At 61.9% G+C, this 17,815-nt stretch overlaps 1 protein-coding gene across 1 annotated transcript; it reads right to left on the bottom strand.

Moving 5' to 3' along the window:
- Positions 1 to 5,763: 5,763 nt before the first annotated feature.
- Positions 5,764 to 17,409, bottom strand: SYT12 (synaptotagmin 12). The gene is made up of 6 exons (XM_031943896.1): positions 17,239 to 17,409; positions 15,997 to 16,359; positions 12,446 to 12,661; positions 11,710 to 11,830; positions 8,787 to 8,920; positions 5,764 to 8,115 (listed from the first exon to the last, which is right to left on the bottom strand). Exons 2-6 carry the CDS (start codon positions 16,351 to 16,353, stop codon positions 7,942 to 7,944), a joined length of 1,002 nt encoding a protein of 333 aa, XP_031799756.1. The 5' UTR covers positions 16,354 to 16,359; positions 17,239 to 17,409; the 3' UTR covers positions 5,764 to 7,941.
- Between the last annotated feature and the right edge of the window lie 406 nt (positions 17,410 to 17,815).

Below are 17,815 nucleotides of genomic sequence, written 5' to 3' on the forward strand. Positions count from 1 at the left end.
GCTCAAGACTCCTCTGAGACCAGGGGCCCCAGGGTCCCTCAGAAACGCTCAGCCCCTGGGCCAGGACCCCCGCTGTGCCCCCCCGCCCCGCCCCAGCCGGCTCTACCCCCTGCGCCACCTGCCTCATCTTCTCTGTTGGTTCTTCTCCCTCCGCCATTTGCTTTTAGCCAAAGCCACGTCTGAAGAGCTCCCCACCCTCCCCGGCCGCCCCTTAACAAAGGTTTCAGAGCTGCCCGCCTGCGAGCTCACCCCCTCCCGGGGGGTCCTTGCCCTGTCCCCCTCCCTCGGGCAAGATCCGGGGACTCTCCCAACTCTCCCCCTTCTCAGCCGGGGCCGGGACCGGGTCTGAGATTGCGCTGCTGAGGGCAGCGTCCCAGCGCCACAGCCAGAAATGATGACAAAGCCCCTGCTCCCGGGGCCGAGGTCGGGGTAGCACAGACCAGAAGGGACTCTAGGGGCGTCAGGAGGGGTGGAGATGAGGAGGGAGAGCGTCCCCAGCGGGGGTACAGCCAGGATGAAGCAGGGCCAGCGGCAGCAGGCGGGGGCAAGGCCAGGGAAGCTGAAGCACGGGGGGAAGGAGGGGGTCTGCAGCCGGCCTGGTGCCACGGGGTACCAGAGGGCAGCGGGGGAGGGGGCCGGGCAGGGGTGTCCGAGCCCCGATGGACCCGGGATTCCTGACTCGGGGCCCAGCCTCTCGCCCGCGGGGCGGGGCCAGCCCAAGCAGGGCCTCGAGCACAGGCACGCCAGCTCGCCCCGAAACTGCCAGCCTGCTCAGTCAGTCCCTCCCAGGCCACGTGGGGCACCGGGAGCTCTGTGCGGCTCGCTCTCGTTGCTAAGCGAGGCTGCCCTGGCACCCACCTCGGCGACGACCCGGGAGTCGGGCCCGGCTGGGGCAGTGACTGCCTAGTGTGTGGGGGTAGCCGGGGCTCTCACGGAGGAGGGTTGGTTCAGGGATGGCCCTGGGTGGGCATTTAGACACCCCATGACCCCGGGGGGGGACACATACCCCGTGCTGCACCATGGCCTCCGCCTTCCCACCACAGGGGGAAGATGGGTCCGAGTTTGGCCATGGAAGCCCCCCTGCTTCCCCCCTCAGAAAAGGAAGTTCCCCCCGAGGCCCGTCCTCAGCCATGTTGTTACTCTGGGGGTCTTTTCTCGGCTTTCCTCAGCCAGGGTCTGCCTTTGATGCTCAGCGCCCGAGTTAGGAGGCTCTGGCAGGCGGGAGCGTGGCCGGAGCAGGGGCTCCTGGACAAGGAGGGATGGACATCCCTCAGCAGGTGATCCGGGGTCCAGGTCCCACCTCTGGCTTGGGCTGGCTGTAGGACCCCAGGTGAGTCCCCTGCCGCCCTTATCAGGGCACGTGCCCTTTGCCCATTCCCCGGGTCCACAGCCAGCAAGGAGGGCCCCAGGCCGGGCAGCGGCTCCCCTGGGACCCCAGCCCCGCGGCCCCCCATGTCCCAGGGCCTGGCCTCTGGGTCCTTGGCACCCCCCAGCCCCCAGAGATCGTCGAGAGCCTCTGCAGGGATGACGTGGTTCCTCGCCGATCTCCCAGAGAACCTTGGGCTCCCGCCGTCAGTGGGGGCTGCTGGGCGAGGAGCGCGTCAGGCCCTTGTGGCGTCTGGGTGACCCAGCAATTGGCGGGGGCTCCGTGGCCAGTGGGCCACGCTATGAGCTACTGCTGAGGGGCCGCAGGGACCCCCGTCCTTCTCCTGCCCACCCTCTGCCCCAGGCATTTCACAGAGAGGGAAACAGGACAGGCCCCTGGCCTTCACCCCTCTGAGGGTCTCCCCTCGAGGTCCCCTCCCCAGGGAATGGCAGCTCCCCAAGGGCAGGACCCCCGCTTTGTTCTCGTTTGAATCCTCCCCTCCGAGGCCCGGCGTGCAATGAGTGCTTCCAGTTGGGAATCTGCTTCTCCAGCTCATTCTACAGACAAGGGACTGAGGCAGACGGGGTCGCCCACTTGGAAGTGTCCGAGGCCGGCTTGGGGCCTCTGTGCCCAAAGGCCTCCCTCGCTGCACACAGCAGGCGCCTAATAAATGCCTGCAATGGCCTGGGAGCCCCAACACAGTCCCCGGGCCTGGCCAGCACTTCTCTGGGGCGTAGCTCTGGGGGTCGTGCTTGGGGGTCCTGCCCCAGCTGCACAGAGCCACGCTGAGCCCCCTCCAGAGTGAGGGAGCGCACCCCCTCCCAGCACCCCCCGGCAGTGCAGGGACCAGACCCTCCCCAGCCTTGGCTGTGCCTCCCACCCTGGGGAGGGGGAGGTGTGGGGGTCACAGCTGGGGCTGGGGTCGGCACACGTGAGACTCGCCGGGGGCCCGGGGGGGGGTTTAAGGGGTCCCGGGCCGGGGGATGCTCTCTGTTCCGAGGGCGGCTGGTGGCATCTCTCAGGTGCCTACTGCACATGGGCATTGTACCAGGCCGGGCTGACCTAGAAGGGGGACCACCGGCTCTTAGTGGAGGCGGCGCGGGCACAGAACCAGAAGTCTCGAGTTCAAATGCAGCCCCAGACACTCCCTGGCTGTGTGACCCCGGAAATCATGGAGATCTCTTAGTGTGCCTCGTTTCCCCATCTGGAACATGGGGAGATTGACTGACATATTTCTCAAGTGCTCAGCGTGGGCCCAGTGTGTGTAGCAGGCGCTTGATAAAGGTCCGAGGTCAATAATCACCGTGAGGCTGGACAGCCAGAGGCCGGATGTGAAGAGCTGCCTGCGGCCGTCCCGGGGACCCTGGAGAGGCAGAGCGGGTCCCAGGCGGCGGAGAACCCGGGAAGTTCCCGCTGGGGACGCGCCGGAGCCCCGGACAGAGCCGGGCCGGGGGCCGCCCCCGGGCTCTCGCCGCCGCCTGGCAGCTGTCGGCCTCAGCTTTAACGGGCTCGGTCAGACCCTCCCAGCAGGTGCTCCACACCCTCCCGCCCAGACCGGCCCCTCAAAGCAGAGGGCCTGAGCCTTGGGCCACCCCGGGCTGGGTCTCGGGTTCTATGTGCGCCCACTCGAGGCCTCCCAGCAGCGGCTCCTGGCCTCCTGGTACCAGCTCCCGACCTCCTGTCCTGGCACCAGCGCCCAGCCTCCTGGCACCAGCGCGCAGCCTCCCTTTTGTTCTGTCCCAGAGGCTGGTGACAGTGACAGTGACCTTCTTGGGGGCGCCCTAAGTCCCGCAGCACAAAAGCCCTCTGCCCCCCACTCCCGCCTCTCCAGGACTTGGCTCTTTGCTCCCTCTCTCCCATCTTCCTTCTCTCCCTGTGATCAGGGTTCAGAGGTTGCCACACCCCACGGGACGACAAGGCCGCACCAGAATAAAGACCCTCGGAGGGAGGAACACGCCCATTAGGCCTGGGGAGACCGGGGGCCGCGGCCAGTGCGAGGGGGCCGGGGGGCTGTGCCCGTGCTGTCATCCGCGCCTCAAAGGCCTCCCGGATGGCAGACGGGCCCCTGTGCTGGGCTCACGGGGGGGGGGGGGGGGGCCGGGGTCATTATTATTGTTGCCATTGAGTTGTGGCTGACGCGCTGGGATGCTTTTCTTGGCAAAGACCCCGGCGTGGGCGGTTCCTTCTCCAGCTCATTTCTATAGGTGAGGAGACTGAGGCAGACAGGGCTAGTGGGGCTGCCCAGGGTCCCACAGCCAGGAAGCGTGAAGTGTTTTGAGGCCAGATTTGAACTCGGGTCCTCCTGACTTAGGGGCTGGTCCTCCATCCACTGTGCCCCCCGCTGCCCCAAACCGAGTCATTCTTTAGCGAGGTCCCTGATTGCCTCGGTTCCCTTCTCTTCGGCTCTGGCTCCCAACAGGCTGTTCTCCCTGCAGCACCTACGGGCCTGAGGCCAAGTTGGAGGGACCTCATTTCCCTGGAACCTCCCCCGGCCGCTGTCCGCGGGGCGTGGTCAGGGAGCCTTCCTCAGGGGGTTTGGAGGACAGAATGGGGCGGGAGGACTGAGCCTCCGGTGCCGGATTCGGCTCTCACCAAGATGCTGGCTCTGACCCCTCTGATCCCGCCATCCCGGACTCTGTGTGGTAACGATCCGCAGAGCCTCTGTTACCACACCTGCCACGGCGGGAGGCAGGGCTCGCCCCCTCCACCCTCTCCCATTCCCGCCTATCCTGCACTCAGCCCCCAAAGCCAGCTCGGACCCTATCATTCCCCTGTTTGGGAGCGTCCAGCACAGAATCCTCCATTGGACATTGAGAGCCTGTCACTCCCTGCCCCTAAGAGCCCCCCCAGCCCTGGGCCTCCCCAGCCCCCTCCCCGCTCAGGCCCGGAAGGGTCCCACAACTCCGACTCTGGCTCGCTGCTTGGAGCTTTCTCCGAGTTCTCCTGGGTGTTGGGCCCCTCTGCCAGCCCGGCCCGTCTGCCCATCTCCCGGGGAGGTTGTGAGGTCCCCAAGGGCAGAGCCTTTGCTGCTTTTTGTGCGCCAGGTACTCAGCCCGGTGCCCGAGTGCAGGGAGCTTTTAGCCAACAACTGGTTCCCTGAGCCCGGGGATCTCGGCGGGATCCCTTCCCTTGGGTCTCTTCCCGCCCCCTTGGGACGCCCCTCTCTGACGGGCCCCCTTCCCCTCCATCCGGGGTTTAAGTGCTGCTTCCCTCTGCGACCTCCATCCCCTTACATGGGCCCGGGGTCGCACAGCCACAGACTCTGCCCCGGAGGCTGGTTTTATTTTGCTGCTTTATTTGTTAGGGGAAGTGGGGTCACTGGTACTTCGGCACATTTGTCACACAGATTGGTCACGGTTCATGCACTTGACAAAAATAACAACAACGGGGGTTAAAACTCTGCTCTTGGGAGTGAGTAGGTTAGGGGGTGCCGCTCCCTCTGGCCCAGCGTGGTGAAACGTTAGGGAACACGTGGGCCCCGATCTCTGAGGGGACACAAGGCCGCCAACTCTAGGGCTGGGGGGTCGGGAAGGCTCCGGGGCAGGGGGGAGAGCCACAAACGGGGGAACTGGAGACTCGGCTCCTGCTGAGGTGACCGGCCCAAAGACAACCTGCTCTCGTGGCCAGGAAGTGCTTCCTCGGGGCCACTGCTGCAACCAGGCCGAGGCAGCAAGGACTGCGCCTGGGCCTTTCCTCGGAGGGCTGCTGACCCCAGGTGGAGTCCTTCAGTAGCAAAAGAGCTTAGCACCGAGTTACCAAGAAGTAGTTGTTAAAAGAAGGACCGGTCAGCCGGCTGGGGCGCCCGCCTCCCTCCCTGCCTGCCCTCCCCTAGCTCGGGAATGACCTAAAGAGTCGCTCGATCTGGGGCAATCAGGAATCTCCTCTGTTTGGAAGCCTGGCTCCCAGCTTGGGCTTTGCCTCTCCCTTGATTTCTACCCTTAAGGCCTCAGTCCGTCTCTCCAAGTCCTTTTTCTCATCTGCTACATGAACATGACAGCGGAGCCCCTCCCTCCCCCGGGGTCCAGTGACTGAATCGTGACAGGTTATAAACCATCCCAGCAAACGGGAGTGAGCAAAAAGCCTTCTGGGCAATAACCCCCACAAGATGGATCTGGAAGGGAGCTCTTGGAACTTTCCACCTAAAGAAATGGGGCCTTCCTCATCACAGACTTGGGCAAGATGGAGCTGGGAGGGAGCGGCCCTTCGAAAGGAGCCGGCCCTGCCCCTGCCCAACCCGGGGATCTCGCAGAGGTCCTCGGACTAACCACTCAGCCTCCGTTTCCTCCTGGATAGAACGAGGGGCCGACTCCCAAGGCCGGGTCATCTCGGGTCAGTGCAGTCCGGCCGGGCTGGGGCAGCTGCAGACACCCTGGACTTGGCGGTGGCTGGGCTCCCCCTTTTTTTTTTTTTTTTTTTTTTTTTGTCACACAAGGTGGCTATTTTTAACGGGGGGAGGGGGGTTGGATTTGTGTGTTTTTTGGGGGGACCGATACACCTAACCTGGGCATAGGGGAGGCCTTGGAAATGATGATGTGAGAGGAGTTCCAAAGACCCGGAGATCTTTGGGGGCTTCTAGCTAAGGAACCATGACTGAGCCGGGGCTGGGAGGAGCTAGTGTGGTCTTGAGATAACAAGGAACTTGAGTTAGTGGGCTCCCCCAGCCACCCTCACCGCTGCTTGCTATGGAGGAACAATTACAGGGAGCTGTTCTGAGAGGTCTCGGAGTAGGCAAGAGTCCCTTTCCTTTCCCAGGTCTTAGTCCTGCACTCTGTCCACTAAAGGGGTTAGATGCTACTGGGCTCCTCTAGCTCCAACATCCTGTGTTCTCTCTTCTAAGGTCCCTCCCTGACCTGGCTCCAACATCCCATGTCTCAGTTCTAAGGTCCCTCTCTGACCTGGCTCCGATGTCCCATGTTCTCTCTTCTAAGGTCCCTCCCTGACCTGGCTCCGACGTCCCATGTCTTGGTTCTAAGGTCCCTCCCTGACCTGGCTCCGACGTCCCATGTTCTCTCTTCTAAGGTCCCTCCCTGACCTGGCTCTGACATCCCATGTCTTGGTTCTAAGGTCCCTCCCTGACCTGGCTCCGACGTCCCATGTCTTGGTTCTAAGGTCCCTCCCTGACCTGGCTCCGACGTCCCATGTTCTCTCTTCTAAGATCCCTCCCTGACCTGGCTCCGACGTCCCGTGTCTCGGTTCTAAGTCCCTCCCTAATATTTCTTGTTCTCCGATCCTGCCCCGTCCACCTGTAGATGGTTTCTTGGAGTGGCTCCATAGCAAGATGCCCGGGTGGGACAGGGGCCCAGCCAGGCCCCTCAGCCGGTCAGGTCCTTTCAGCAGCGCTCGAGAGCGTGGCTGAGAGTCCGCATCCTCGTGACTAGATTAGGGGCCATTCAGTTTTCTAGGTTCAGAGATGAGCCCCAGAGCGAGTTCCTTCACAGAATCCAGCATCTTCCTCTGAAGGAGGGCCGTAATTCCCCGCCCCCCCCCCCCAACAGGACGCTCCCTCCCACTACTGCCTCTGTCTGCACTGCCCAGGTCCTACCTCGTGCTCACAAAGCCAGTTACCAGAGACCACGAGAGCTCCCAACAGAGCCCCTTCCTGCCCTGCCCAACCCCCCACTCTTCGGCCCAGCTTACTGCCCCTCTACAGGGAGGTGGGACCCCCCCCCGGAAGTGTTCCTTGACCATTGTGGTCTGGATTGACCTTTCTCCTTGCAGCCTGTGCAGTCCCTCGTGGTGTTTAGGATCTCCAACCAAAACTGTGAGCGCCCCCGGAAGGGCGCTGGGTCACCCACTCTTAGCACTGGGCGCACAGTAGGGCTTACTTAGTGACCCCCGCTCCCAGTTATCTGACTGATTTCCCCTTAGAAAGGGGCTCACCCAAGAGGCAGTCGTGGGGTTGTTGGCTGTTTCCTTGTCCCATGAGCCCTTCTCTCTGACAAAGTGGGGACCCTAGGCCTGCAGCCCCCTCTGTGCCCTTTGAGAGCAGGGGGTGAATTCTCGGGTGTTTTCCCTCTGTTCTAGAGCCAGGCATCCTGCCGGAGCAGGTCCAGCCCCCAGCCTAACGCTGCCCCAGGAGGAGGAGGCTTTCACTGAGGAGCGTTCTGGAGGAGGTAGGGCCCAACCTCCACTTCTGTCCCCCTGGGCTGGCTGGGGGGTTCCCGAGGGTCACTTCTGCCTCCACTCCAGGACCCAGGAGCCGCCCACCCAGGGCCCGTGGTAAAACTGCCTGTGGGTGGCCCTTGGCGCCCAGTCTGGCACCTTGTGCCCCCACCTTCTGAGGGCTTGTGCCCACAGCTGGCGGGGGGGGTCACCCCGATCCAGGCCAGTGGGGGTGTTCCTTCTTCTCTCTAAGGGGGGGGTGGTGGTGACTGGACGAGTCCTCGCTGCGGGGTGGGCAGGGGGACGGGGGCGGGGCAGAGAAGGGCACAGTCCGGCCGAGCCATGTTCCCCTTTCACGCGGCTGGGAATGTGGGGAAAGGAGCAGGGAGAGAGCAGAGTCCGGGCCGGAACCGGGGTAGGGGGTTCCGGGCAGGGGTCGCCGGCACGTGGCCCCCAGCTGCAACAGCGGGGCTCTAGTTTCGCCGGACGGGGTGCCACATGGACACGGGCTTGCGCAGGGTGGCCAGCATCTGGTTCCAGTGGGTGATGCCCATGCCACTGGCCAGTGGGCCGATGATGACGTGGCCGATGTTTTCAGCCCGCCCGTCGCTGCAGCACTCGGCCACTGTCACCCTCAGGGACAGGTCCTGGGGAGGGACAAGGGGGCAGGGATCATTACCCGGAGCCAGGGGGCTTCCCCGCCGAGGCGGTGGGCATCGTGGCTCCCAGGCAGGGGGCGGGGCTCCCCCTCCTGCAGAGCGGGGGCTGAGGGCATGTACAGCATTTCTTCCTTTCCTTTTCCGTGTCCCCACAGGCCAAGGCAGGCGGTGCCCACCCAAAGGCGCCTTGGCAAGAGACAGGCTTTCTGCTACCCCTGCGCCCCCTTGTGGCTCTGAGGCAGCGCAGCCTGGCCTGGAGCCTGAGCCACGGGCAGCGGGGCAGAGAGGTGAGTGGCAGGTGGGCCGGGGACGGGGCAGGGGGGCTCCCAGGAGAGGGGGCGGGGCTCAGAGGGGCCAGTTCTCGGGGGCAGGAGCCGGACCAGCTTGGGACTCCATCTCGACAAAGCCATCTCTGCGCCTGGCACCTGCCTTCCCCCCCCCCCCCCCCCGGCTGATGGGACTGTGCTTTGGTCACTCACCAGTAAGCAGAGGGACAGAAGAAATAAGGGCTGGAGGCTCCAGGGAGGGAGGGAGCCGCCTTACTGAGCCCCCGGGCACAGGGCCATGGGACAAGAATCCCCTCCACTGCAGTGAGGAGGTCAGGGAGACAAACCCCCATCTTCCCCCACCCCCCCAGCCCGGCCCCCCCACCCCCTCACCTGTAGCACGATGGCCGGCACGGAGAAGATCATGGCCTCGTTGAACACGGGGTGAGCGTCGTCCCTCTTCACAGCGGTTTTCTTCTTGCTTATCTTCCTCCCATCTTGCAGCAGGTACACCTTGACGAAGGGGTCTATGGGGAGACAGCAGAGAGTCTGAGGTCAGAGAGAGGACCCCCCTGCTCCCGGGCCAGCTCCCTGGGACCAGCCTGGTGAAGACCCTGCTGCCCCTCTGGCCTCCCTGGGGCTCCAGCAGCTTTCTTTGGTAAGATTGGGGTTTTCCTGGCTTTGAACCTCCCCTTCCCCCCCCCCACCCCCCGTGGGAGCCGGCCCCAAGCCTGCTACTGCCGGCCTTCCCCAGGGCTCAGGATCTCCCAGAGGCCACATCTTTCTGACTCAGACTGGCCCCAGCCTCCGCCTCAGGGCCCCCCAGCCCTGGCACTTGTGGATTTCCCTGATACCGGGCCCTGGAGCTTCTCTGAAAACAGGGTCCTTCCTCGCCTTCCTCCTCCTCTGGGCTCAGGAAGCAGCGCTACCTTTCTGCCACCCGTCAGTCACTCAGTCAGGCCACAGGCGTTTCCTAAACACCTACTATGCGCCAGGCACTGTGCTGAGCTCTGGAGGTGCAAGGCCAGGCAAAGCAGGCCCTCACTGCCAGAGGCTCCGACTCAACGAGGGAGACGCCATAGAAAGCACCAGCTCCCTGCAGGACACACGCCCAGCAGCTGGGAGCTTGTTTCACATAGGCTAGCAGGGGCAACCAAAATAGGCCTCCACTCTTTCTCTTCCTCCCTTCCTCTCTTCTTTCTTTCCCTCCTTCCTTCCTTTCTCTCCTTCCTTCTTTCCTTCCATCCTCTTTCCTTCCTACCTTCCTTCCTTCCTTCAGTGGAGGAATGCACACAAAGGCATTTTGGGGTGCTCACTGGGCCCAGACTTTGGAAAGGGCTCAGGAAGGGGGTCATTCCACAGCTTAGCTTAAGCTAGAGGCTCTGAGGGGAGGGGAGGGAAGGGGAGGCAGCAGGCCGGGCAGAGGAGGTTTGGCAAAGGTAAATGGCCTTCGAGAGAAAGGCTTGAGGCAGAAGATGGACATTTGTGTGTGGCGAGCAGTAAGAAGGCTGTGTCCTGTGGCCCTTGGGAGATGGGCCTGTGGGGGGGTCACTAAAGAGACAGTAGGAGCCCCTTAAGCCGGAAGCCTTGGGAAGGTCGCTTTAGCTGCTCTGGGATGATGGATTGGAGGTAGAGAGGCCAATTAGGAGGCTGCAGCAGTGGTCCGAGGAATGATAAGCTCAGAACTGGGGTGGTGGGAGGCGATGGGAAGGAGAAGGGGTGGGCTTGGTGCCTGACTGGACAGAAAGGAGGAGACACAGGGGCCTGAGGAAGATTCTCAAGCTCAGCAGAGATGAGGGAGTTAGAAGGAGGGGAGGCTTTCAGGAAGGCAAACAAAATCTCACAGGTGCCAGGTTTGTGGTGCCCGCTGCACCCCATTGGGGCACCGAGGGTGAGCAGGCATGTGGAGACCAGAGGCCGAGGGCAGGCTGAGGGCTGAACTGGGGAAGCTCTGTGGGAGGACCACAGATGGAAGCAGAGCTGGGAAGGCCCCTTGCCAAGGGTTACCCAAGCAGCCCCGACTGAGACTGAATTAGAACCCATTTCCCTGCATACAAACAAGCTTTATCTCAGCCTTGCAGTCCGGGATGGGGGTGGGAGACACGGGCAGGATGAGGACGATGGTCCCTAAAAGAGGAGGGAGGGGGAGATGACCCAGAAGGCTAGGACTGTGACACAGAGGCTGTAGGGCAGCAGTCCTGGGCTGGCTGGGGTCTCCTCCATCCTTTATCCCTCCATCCCTGGTCCCTGCATCCCTGCGTCCCTGGTCCCTGCATCCCTAGTGCCTGCATCCCTGGTTCCTGCATCTCTAGTCCCTACATCCTTAATCCCTGCATCCCTGGCCCCTACATCCCTGCCCCCTACATCCCTGCTTCCCTGTGTTCCTAGTCCCTGCAGCCCCGCATCCCTGGTCCCCCAGCCCGCACAGCGCAGTCTCGCTCTTCCTGTCCCTCCTGGAGGAGAAGTTGCGCAGAAATACCTGCGGGTGGGGGGAGTGCTGTGTGCGGCTGTCAGGCAGCCTCGATTGCCATTGGCTGAGGCGCTGTCTCCAGGCCCTTGGCTGGCCAATGGGAGCCGGCCACACGGCTTCCAGCAGCATCCTCCTCTTCCCCCTCCCTCCCCAGGCTGGGGCCGGGCCTCCAGGTAGAGTAGCTGGGAGGGGGAGCAAGCTGTAGCTCTCCTGCTGTACCCCGTAAGTGCCTTGTGGTAACCGAGGCCAGACTCCATGCTGGAGGGGGGGGGGTACTGCTCCTGACCAGCCAGGAAACCTCCCAGAGCCTCAGTTTCCCCGCCAGAGAACCCAGGGCAGCGGAGGGCAGCTGGCTGTTTTATGATCAATAGAAGAATAACCAGCATTTCCCCACAGCAGAGCCCTGCCTGCCACTGTCTCCAGAGACCCTGCAACAACCCTGGGAGTGGGAGGGGCTGGGATTGTCCCCATTTTTCTGACTCTGGCTTCCTGAATCTGGAGCAAAGCCCCCTCCCACGGCCCTGTGACTGCCCGCAGCAGAGGGCATCCGTGGAGCCTGGGAAAGGCCCTCAGTAGAAGCCAGATTGGGGCAGGGGCTGGAAATGCTGGGTCCTGAGGACTTTGTATGGCTCCTGGAGGCCTGGAGCAGGCCCTGAGGCTTAGCCTGGAGGAAGCTGGGACCCACCACTGAGGAGCTTGGAAGAGGCCGGGACCCCCAGTGGGAGGGCGCCCCTCATGGCAGGCAGCTCCTCTGCCCCAGGCCATGTGAGGGGCTGACATCACTCCCTGCTCTCGCCCCTCCTCCAGCTGCACCAGCCCCTTCCCGGGACTCTGCCCAGCACTCACCGGCGGTCGCCTTTTCGTTGGTCCAGACAAGGTTCTTGGCCTTCACCACTACCACCGTGAGCCGCTCGGCGGTGGGCAGGTAGCTGAGGGACAGCAGGATCTCCCCCACGGAATCTGAGGCCTGCAGAGACAGAGTGTCCTCAGGGGTTGGGAGGCCAGGAGGCCCCGGGAATGCAGAGGGTCCCCCCAGGAAAGGCTGCCCCCTCCATGCCCCCAGCAGCAGCCAGCCTGGCCAGCCAGGGCCCAGGACCATCCCCGAAGGAACGGGAATGTGAGGTGCCGAATATAGAAATGGGACTGAGAGCGGCCTGTGGCGTGAGCTGGCTAGCCAACAGGGGGCCGCGGCTTCAGTGACCAGAAGAAATGAGCTCATTGAGGGCGCCTCTCAGAGCCTCCCTCGGCGCTCAGCCCGGGACTTGGGTGCTGCCCCCCCCAGTTTTCTGAGGTGACCTGCTCAGGTTTGCCTGGCTAGTGAGTTTTGAGGGGAGGGGGGGTTCGGAGTCAGCTCTGACCACCGGCGGGCCCACGGGCAGGGATCTGCATCTCATTTGTACACTAGCAGGTCCTGCTTCCAAAAAGAGCCTCAAACTGCCTGAGGGGCACCCCTGTGGAAGGGGGGGCTGCTCTGCTGGGGGGGGGGCCCAAAGCTCTCCCACAAGGCCTGCCCCCAGGGTCCGGCACTAGCGTTCTCAGCCCCCTCCTTCACCCCTCCCCCTAGGCCCAGAAAGCCCCTCACCTTGTTCACGTCTTGCAGATAGAGCCAGCCACAGAAGGGCTGCAGGGGCAGCTCCAGGACAGACAGCTTCAGGTCGACCACGCCGGTCATGACGTTGCGGTCATCGTCGTCGATGCCGTAGACGGAAAAGCGCAGGCTGCTTTCCTCCAGCACCGAGGGGTCCACGCTGATGACAAACTTCTCATCGAAGAAGATGGAGTATGCGGTTCTCTGGATCTGCAGAGACAGGGGGGCAGGAGTGAGCCCGGGCCACCCCCGTGGTCGGTTGCACCGGAACGTGGCCACCACGGCCCGGACTCCCATGTTACAGAGGAAGAAACCTGGACTTGTGGGCGTTGGGACTAGCCCAGGGCTGAGCGGTGGCCAGGGAGTCAAAGGTAAGATTTGAATTCTGACACCCCCCCCCCCCAACACCAAGCCCAGTCCTCACTGGGTAAAAGCAGCACGGACTGAAGTCCAGTCCCAGCCCTCCCTGGTCCAGGAGAACTGTGGTAAGAAGCTGCCTGTCCCATGAGTAGTGACCCACTCTCCCAAGAGAAGCCAGTGTTCCGAAGAGGAAGGGTCTGGTGCAGGAGAAGACTAGAAAAAGAAGAGCTGACCCTGCCCTCGGAGACCTCGCCCTCCAATGGGAAGGGCCTCCTGGCTGGGGAAGGGCGGCTTGCTCTGAGGAGGGTGATAAGGCAGCCCTGGAGGAATCTCTTCTCAGCCCCTTCCTCTCTGTGGCCGCTCCTTGAACCAGGGTCCTCCAGGGCTGGGACCGTAGGGAACAGAGTGCGAGTGGGGAGGAGCTGAGGAAGACTGGACCAGGACGTCTTTCTGGATCCCTTGGGCCCTGTCTGGGGAAACCTCAGAAGCAGGACTTGGAATCCTCGAAGGCAAGGCTAAGTTTGGCTAGAGGCGGGCGAAAGTCAGGCTGTCCCAGCCCCAGCCCCATGCCCCCGGGGCGGGCGGGAGCCAAGCTGAACAAGGCGGTCTTTGTCTGTCCACAGCGCTCCTGGTGCCCACCCCGGCCCCAGCCTCCTCGGGGTGCTCCCCCACTGACCACTGGCACTCGGCCTCCCCACCAGGTAAGGGAGCACTGCCTTCCGCTTGCCGCCTGCTCTCGCTTCACTTGGCCTTCTCCCCCCAAAAGAGCTTTCAAAAATTCTGCTTTGGCTAGGACTTTACTGGCTGCTTCCCTTTATCCAGTCCTAAGCTCCTGGGCCACATGGACCCTCTCACTCCCGATCCTCTGCCACTGGATACATTTCCAGGGAGCCTCCTCTCCCTGACGCCGTCCCCTTTCTTTCTCACTGAAACTTTGTTTCTCAGTGTGCTGAAAGCTCCCTCCTTGAGAAAAGAATCTTCCCATCTTTTCTGGCCTGGCTTCCCCTGGAAAGTGCTAATCATGGGGTCCTGCCTCTCCTTTCCCTGAGCCCATCCCCAAATCTAGGGGATTTGTCCAATGATGCTCCCTTTTCATATCATCACCAATTGGAGCAGGAAGGAGCCATTTCCCCTCAAGGCTTGTTCTGAGGCTTTCCATCCTAGCAACTTAATTCTCCCAAATCAGATCCAGAATTCCACGGTTGGTTCTTCCAACTTCTTTTAAGGATGAAATTCTCATGAAGCCGAACCGTGAAATTATTAGCTTCTCTCTTTTGGACCAGAGTCTAGATAATGGCGGTCCTTCCCCCGTGATACTGATTGATCACTAAATCCCAGACTGCCTCCGATCCCTGAATAACTCAGTTTACTCTTCCTTCTGGCCAAGGTCCAGTCTCCTCCCATGATATAATTACTTTCTGTTTCTTTCTATCCAATGAACTCTTAACGAATTATTAAGCACCCACTATGTGCCAGGTACTATGTTGAATGCTGGGAATTTTCTTGGCAAAGATTCTAGCCTGGTTTGCTCTTTTGTTCTCCAGCCTATTTTATAGACGGGCAACTGAGACAGACAAGGTGATGGGACCTGTCCAGGATCACACGGCCAATGAGTATCCCAAGGAGTTCCTGCGCTCTGCCCACTGCAACATCACTTAGCTGTTCGTCAACAGCAACAAAGTGAGCCAGGCACTGAGGGCTGGGGAGGCTGTCAGTAAAGACAGTCACTGCCTTAAAGGAGCTTAACACCCTGAGGGGGAAACATCGCCCAGAGGGGTAGGGAGAACCCCAGAGGGCGCCCAAGCTGGGGCATCTTGTTCCTCGGAGGTATATTAGAGCAGAGCGGCAGATGCCAAGTGGACTCCCCTTTAGCCTAGACTCAGGGCTGAACCCTAAGCAATCTCTCCCAAATGTTTTCCTCATTGTTTCCTCCTTGTAATTACTGTGTGCCAGCTGGGCACAAACAGCAAGACCCTGTCCCCAGGGAGCTTATAGCTAGTGATCCAGGGACTCCCCCAGGGGCACACGTGGATCGTCTCCCAATACCCATGTCTGTCCAGCCATATTTCAGTACTGGGGCTCAGTGCCCCATCACGCATCAGGAGTACTGCTCCTTGCTCCTGACTTGCATCGGGCTCAGAGACCCGCACTGGCTGCCCTTGTGGCTGCTCCAAGCCGGGCCACACCTTTCCCTGCCGGCCACTCTCTTGGATCTTCCTCCTGGGAATCTCCAAGTGTCCCAGCTGCTCTGTCTTCCTCCCTTACAGCCTCTTTTTGCGGGATGGAACGGAACTCGGTGGGGAACCTGAAGCAGTCTTTTCCTTCCCCTCCCTTTTCAATTAAAGCCATTGGTTTGAGTGGCAAAATGCCAGGTAGGTACCTGTTCACCTCATGTATCTACAGAAGTTGGGGAAGATGGGAAGGGAAGGGACTTGACACCGGTTGGTGTTGGAGCTGGCACCGGAGGCCAAGACTCTCCATAGGCAACATGGTGGGTGTGGGGAGGCCTTCCTTGCCCCCAGCTTTCCCAGCACTAATCTCACAGGCATCCAACATCCCACCCACACCCAGGCAACCTCAGTTCCCTTCCAGGGTCTTGGCCTCTTCCTCCAAGGAATAAGGGGGTCAGATCAGAGGGTCCACTCTGGGCCCTTCCAGGCCTGACGTTCTAGAGTCTGTGCTCTCAGCAGCCCGCAGCCTGATGTGCTCATGTCTGTCCCAGCTCTGCCATTCTGGGTTCTAGTGGGCAGTCTCTGTTCTAAGGCCCCCCTGACTTCTGCTCTGAGGGGTCTCCCAGCCGTGACCCTCTAGGTCTCAGAGCTGCAGGTATCCATCCCCTGCTGCTTCCTGAGCCCCTGGACCCTCCTGACCACAACTGACATTTCTGTGGCACTTTCAGGTGGGCAGGAGGCTCTTTCCCTGGATCCTCAGCAGAGCCCCGTGAGGAGCCCCCTCCTCCAGCCCAGTGGGGGTGTCCTCTCCAGCAAGGCAGACTGCAGCCCATCCATGCCCACCCGGCCCATGAGGTAGGTTGTCCCAGTGCTGGGACTGTTCCCTTTTCCCTGATGAGGACGCAGGCCAAGAGCAGGCACTTGGCCGGGGTCCCCCCTGAGGGGCCGGCCTGGCTGCCAAGCCAGGGCTCTCGCTGCTGCCCCATCCCTGCCAAGCCCCCCCACGGCACTTACCCGGGAGATGCCCACGATCTGCTCCTCGGGCACCAGGCTGACACGCAGGAAGCAGGAGTCAAAGGCGGGGTCTTCCTTCTCCAGCAGGTCCTTGCCCTGGAGCACCACGACGCGCAGCATGCGGTTGCTGGGCTCGTAGTGGATGCTCACCTCCACCTGGCCCAGCACGAAGTCCTGGCCGAAGCTGTTGTTCACCGAGGAGATGGAGTTGAGCGAGTCAGCCGACAGGGACTTCTTGAGGGCCCCCTCGGCGGGGAGGTCCAGCTCCCTGATGCTCTCGAAAGCGTCATCCATGCGCAGGCTGTCCTTGCGGCTCGGAGACCCGCGCTCGCTACCCTTGCGGCTGCTCCAGGCCATGGTTCTCTGGGGACCAAAGCGAGAAGAGACCCATGAAGGGAAGGGGAGGGGAGGGGAGGGGAGAGGCAACGAGAGCCTAATTCGGTCCTGGGAGCCCCTAGTCAACCCTTCCTGTAGAGCAGCACTCTGCTAGGCCCCAAAGGGCAAAACAGAAAAAATGAGGCAGGGCCCCTGGGACCAGGGGAGCTGGAGCCGGAGCCAGAGCCAGAGCCGGAGCTGGAGCCAGAACCAGAGCCGGAGCTGGAGCTGGAGCCAGAATCAGAGCCGGAGCTGGAGCTGGAGCCGGAGTCCTCCACCACGGCTCTCTCCTACTCAGTCATCCAACAAATGCACACACACTGGCGGGGGCCCGGTTCTGCCAGTCGGCCTTCACACATTTATTAAGCACTGAGTGCGGGGACAGGCCCTGCCCTCACAGAGCTCACATTCTAATTGAGGGACAGCACCAAGACAAGCGGGCAGGGCCAAGATGGCATCTTGGAGGGGTTCCTGCTGGAGGAGCTGCAGGGAGGTGGGATCTGAGGGAAGGGAAAAGGGAACCCTGGCAACCTAGAAGAGGGTCAGGCCAGGACGGGTTTGGTCCTGGGGGTTTCTGGGGACCCTTCAGCAGCTGAAGGAGAAGTGGAATAGACTGGAGAGGGATAAAGCGGCCCCCCAAGCCACCACCAGCCTCCTCGGGGCCTCTAGCATTGAATGATCACCCATCAGCCTTCGTGGTCCAAGCAGGCGCTTTCTACGGTCTCATTCAAAGGAGCCCCTCAGACAGGGTTAGAGATCGGGGGGAGGGAGACTCTGGGGAGTCACACTATGAACGTGAGCGCCCAGCATAGGGGACTGGCCTCTCCCAGCCCCTCCCCGCCCCAGAGGGCCCAGGCCCGGCCTCACCTTCTGCCTGGCTTCAGAATAGGTCACTCCGTACTTCTTCTGCAGGTACCGGTAGTCGTAGTTTGGGAACGGAGATGGGATGGGGAAGCTGCCCGACTTGCAGAGCTTCCACAGGTTCACAGCAGCAACCCCCAGCAAGGCGAGGGCCCCAGTGACGTAGATCCCAATCTCCCAGCCGGGAGGACTCTTAATCACTGGGAAAAAACCAGGCAGTGGCCGTTAGTGGAGCCCTGGGGAGCCCGCCCATCAGAAGCCTCAATCAGATGGTCCAAGCTCCCTTTCTCAGGAGGTGAACACACAGGAGCCCCCCAGGCCAGACGGCCCTCGATGTGCCTGAGCCTCTGAGCCCTGCCAGAGTCAGACCTTACCAACTCGGGCCTTCTTCCTTACAGCCAGCGGGACAGTGGGAGGTGAGATTTGGGTAAAGAGTCTTTGATTTGAAAGATTTGGAAAGGATGTCAGAAGGCACAGCCCCGGGAATCGGGCGTGATTATCCCAGTCCTAGTTTGCTAAGAATCTAGGCCCCAGCAGTCTGGGGCCCCGTGGCATGGGAGTGCTCCCTGGCACAGTGAGGTTC

This window comes from Sarcophilus harrisii, chromosome 6 (genome assembly GCF_902635505.1).
Source record: "Sarcophilus harrisii chromosome 6, mSarHar1.11, whole genome shotgun sequence".
Taxonomy (NCBI): Eukaryota; Metazoa; Chordata; class Mammalia; order Dasyuromorphia; family Dasyuridae; genus Sarcophilus; species Sarcophilus harrisii.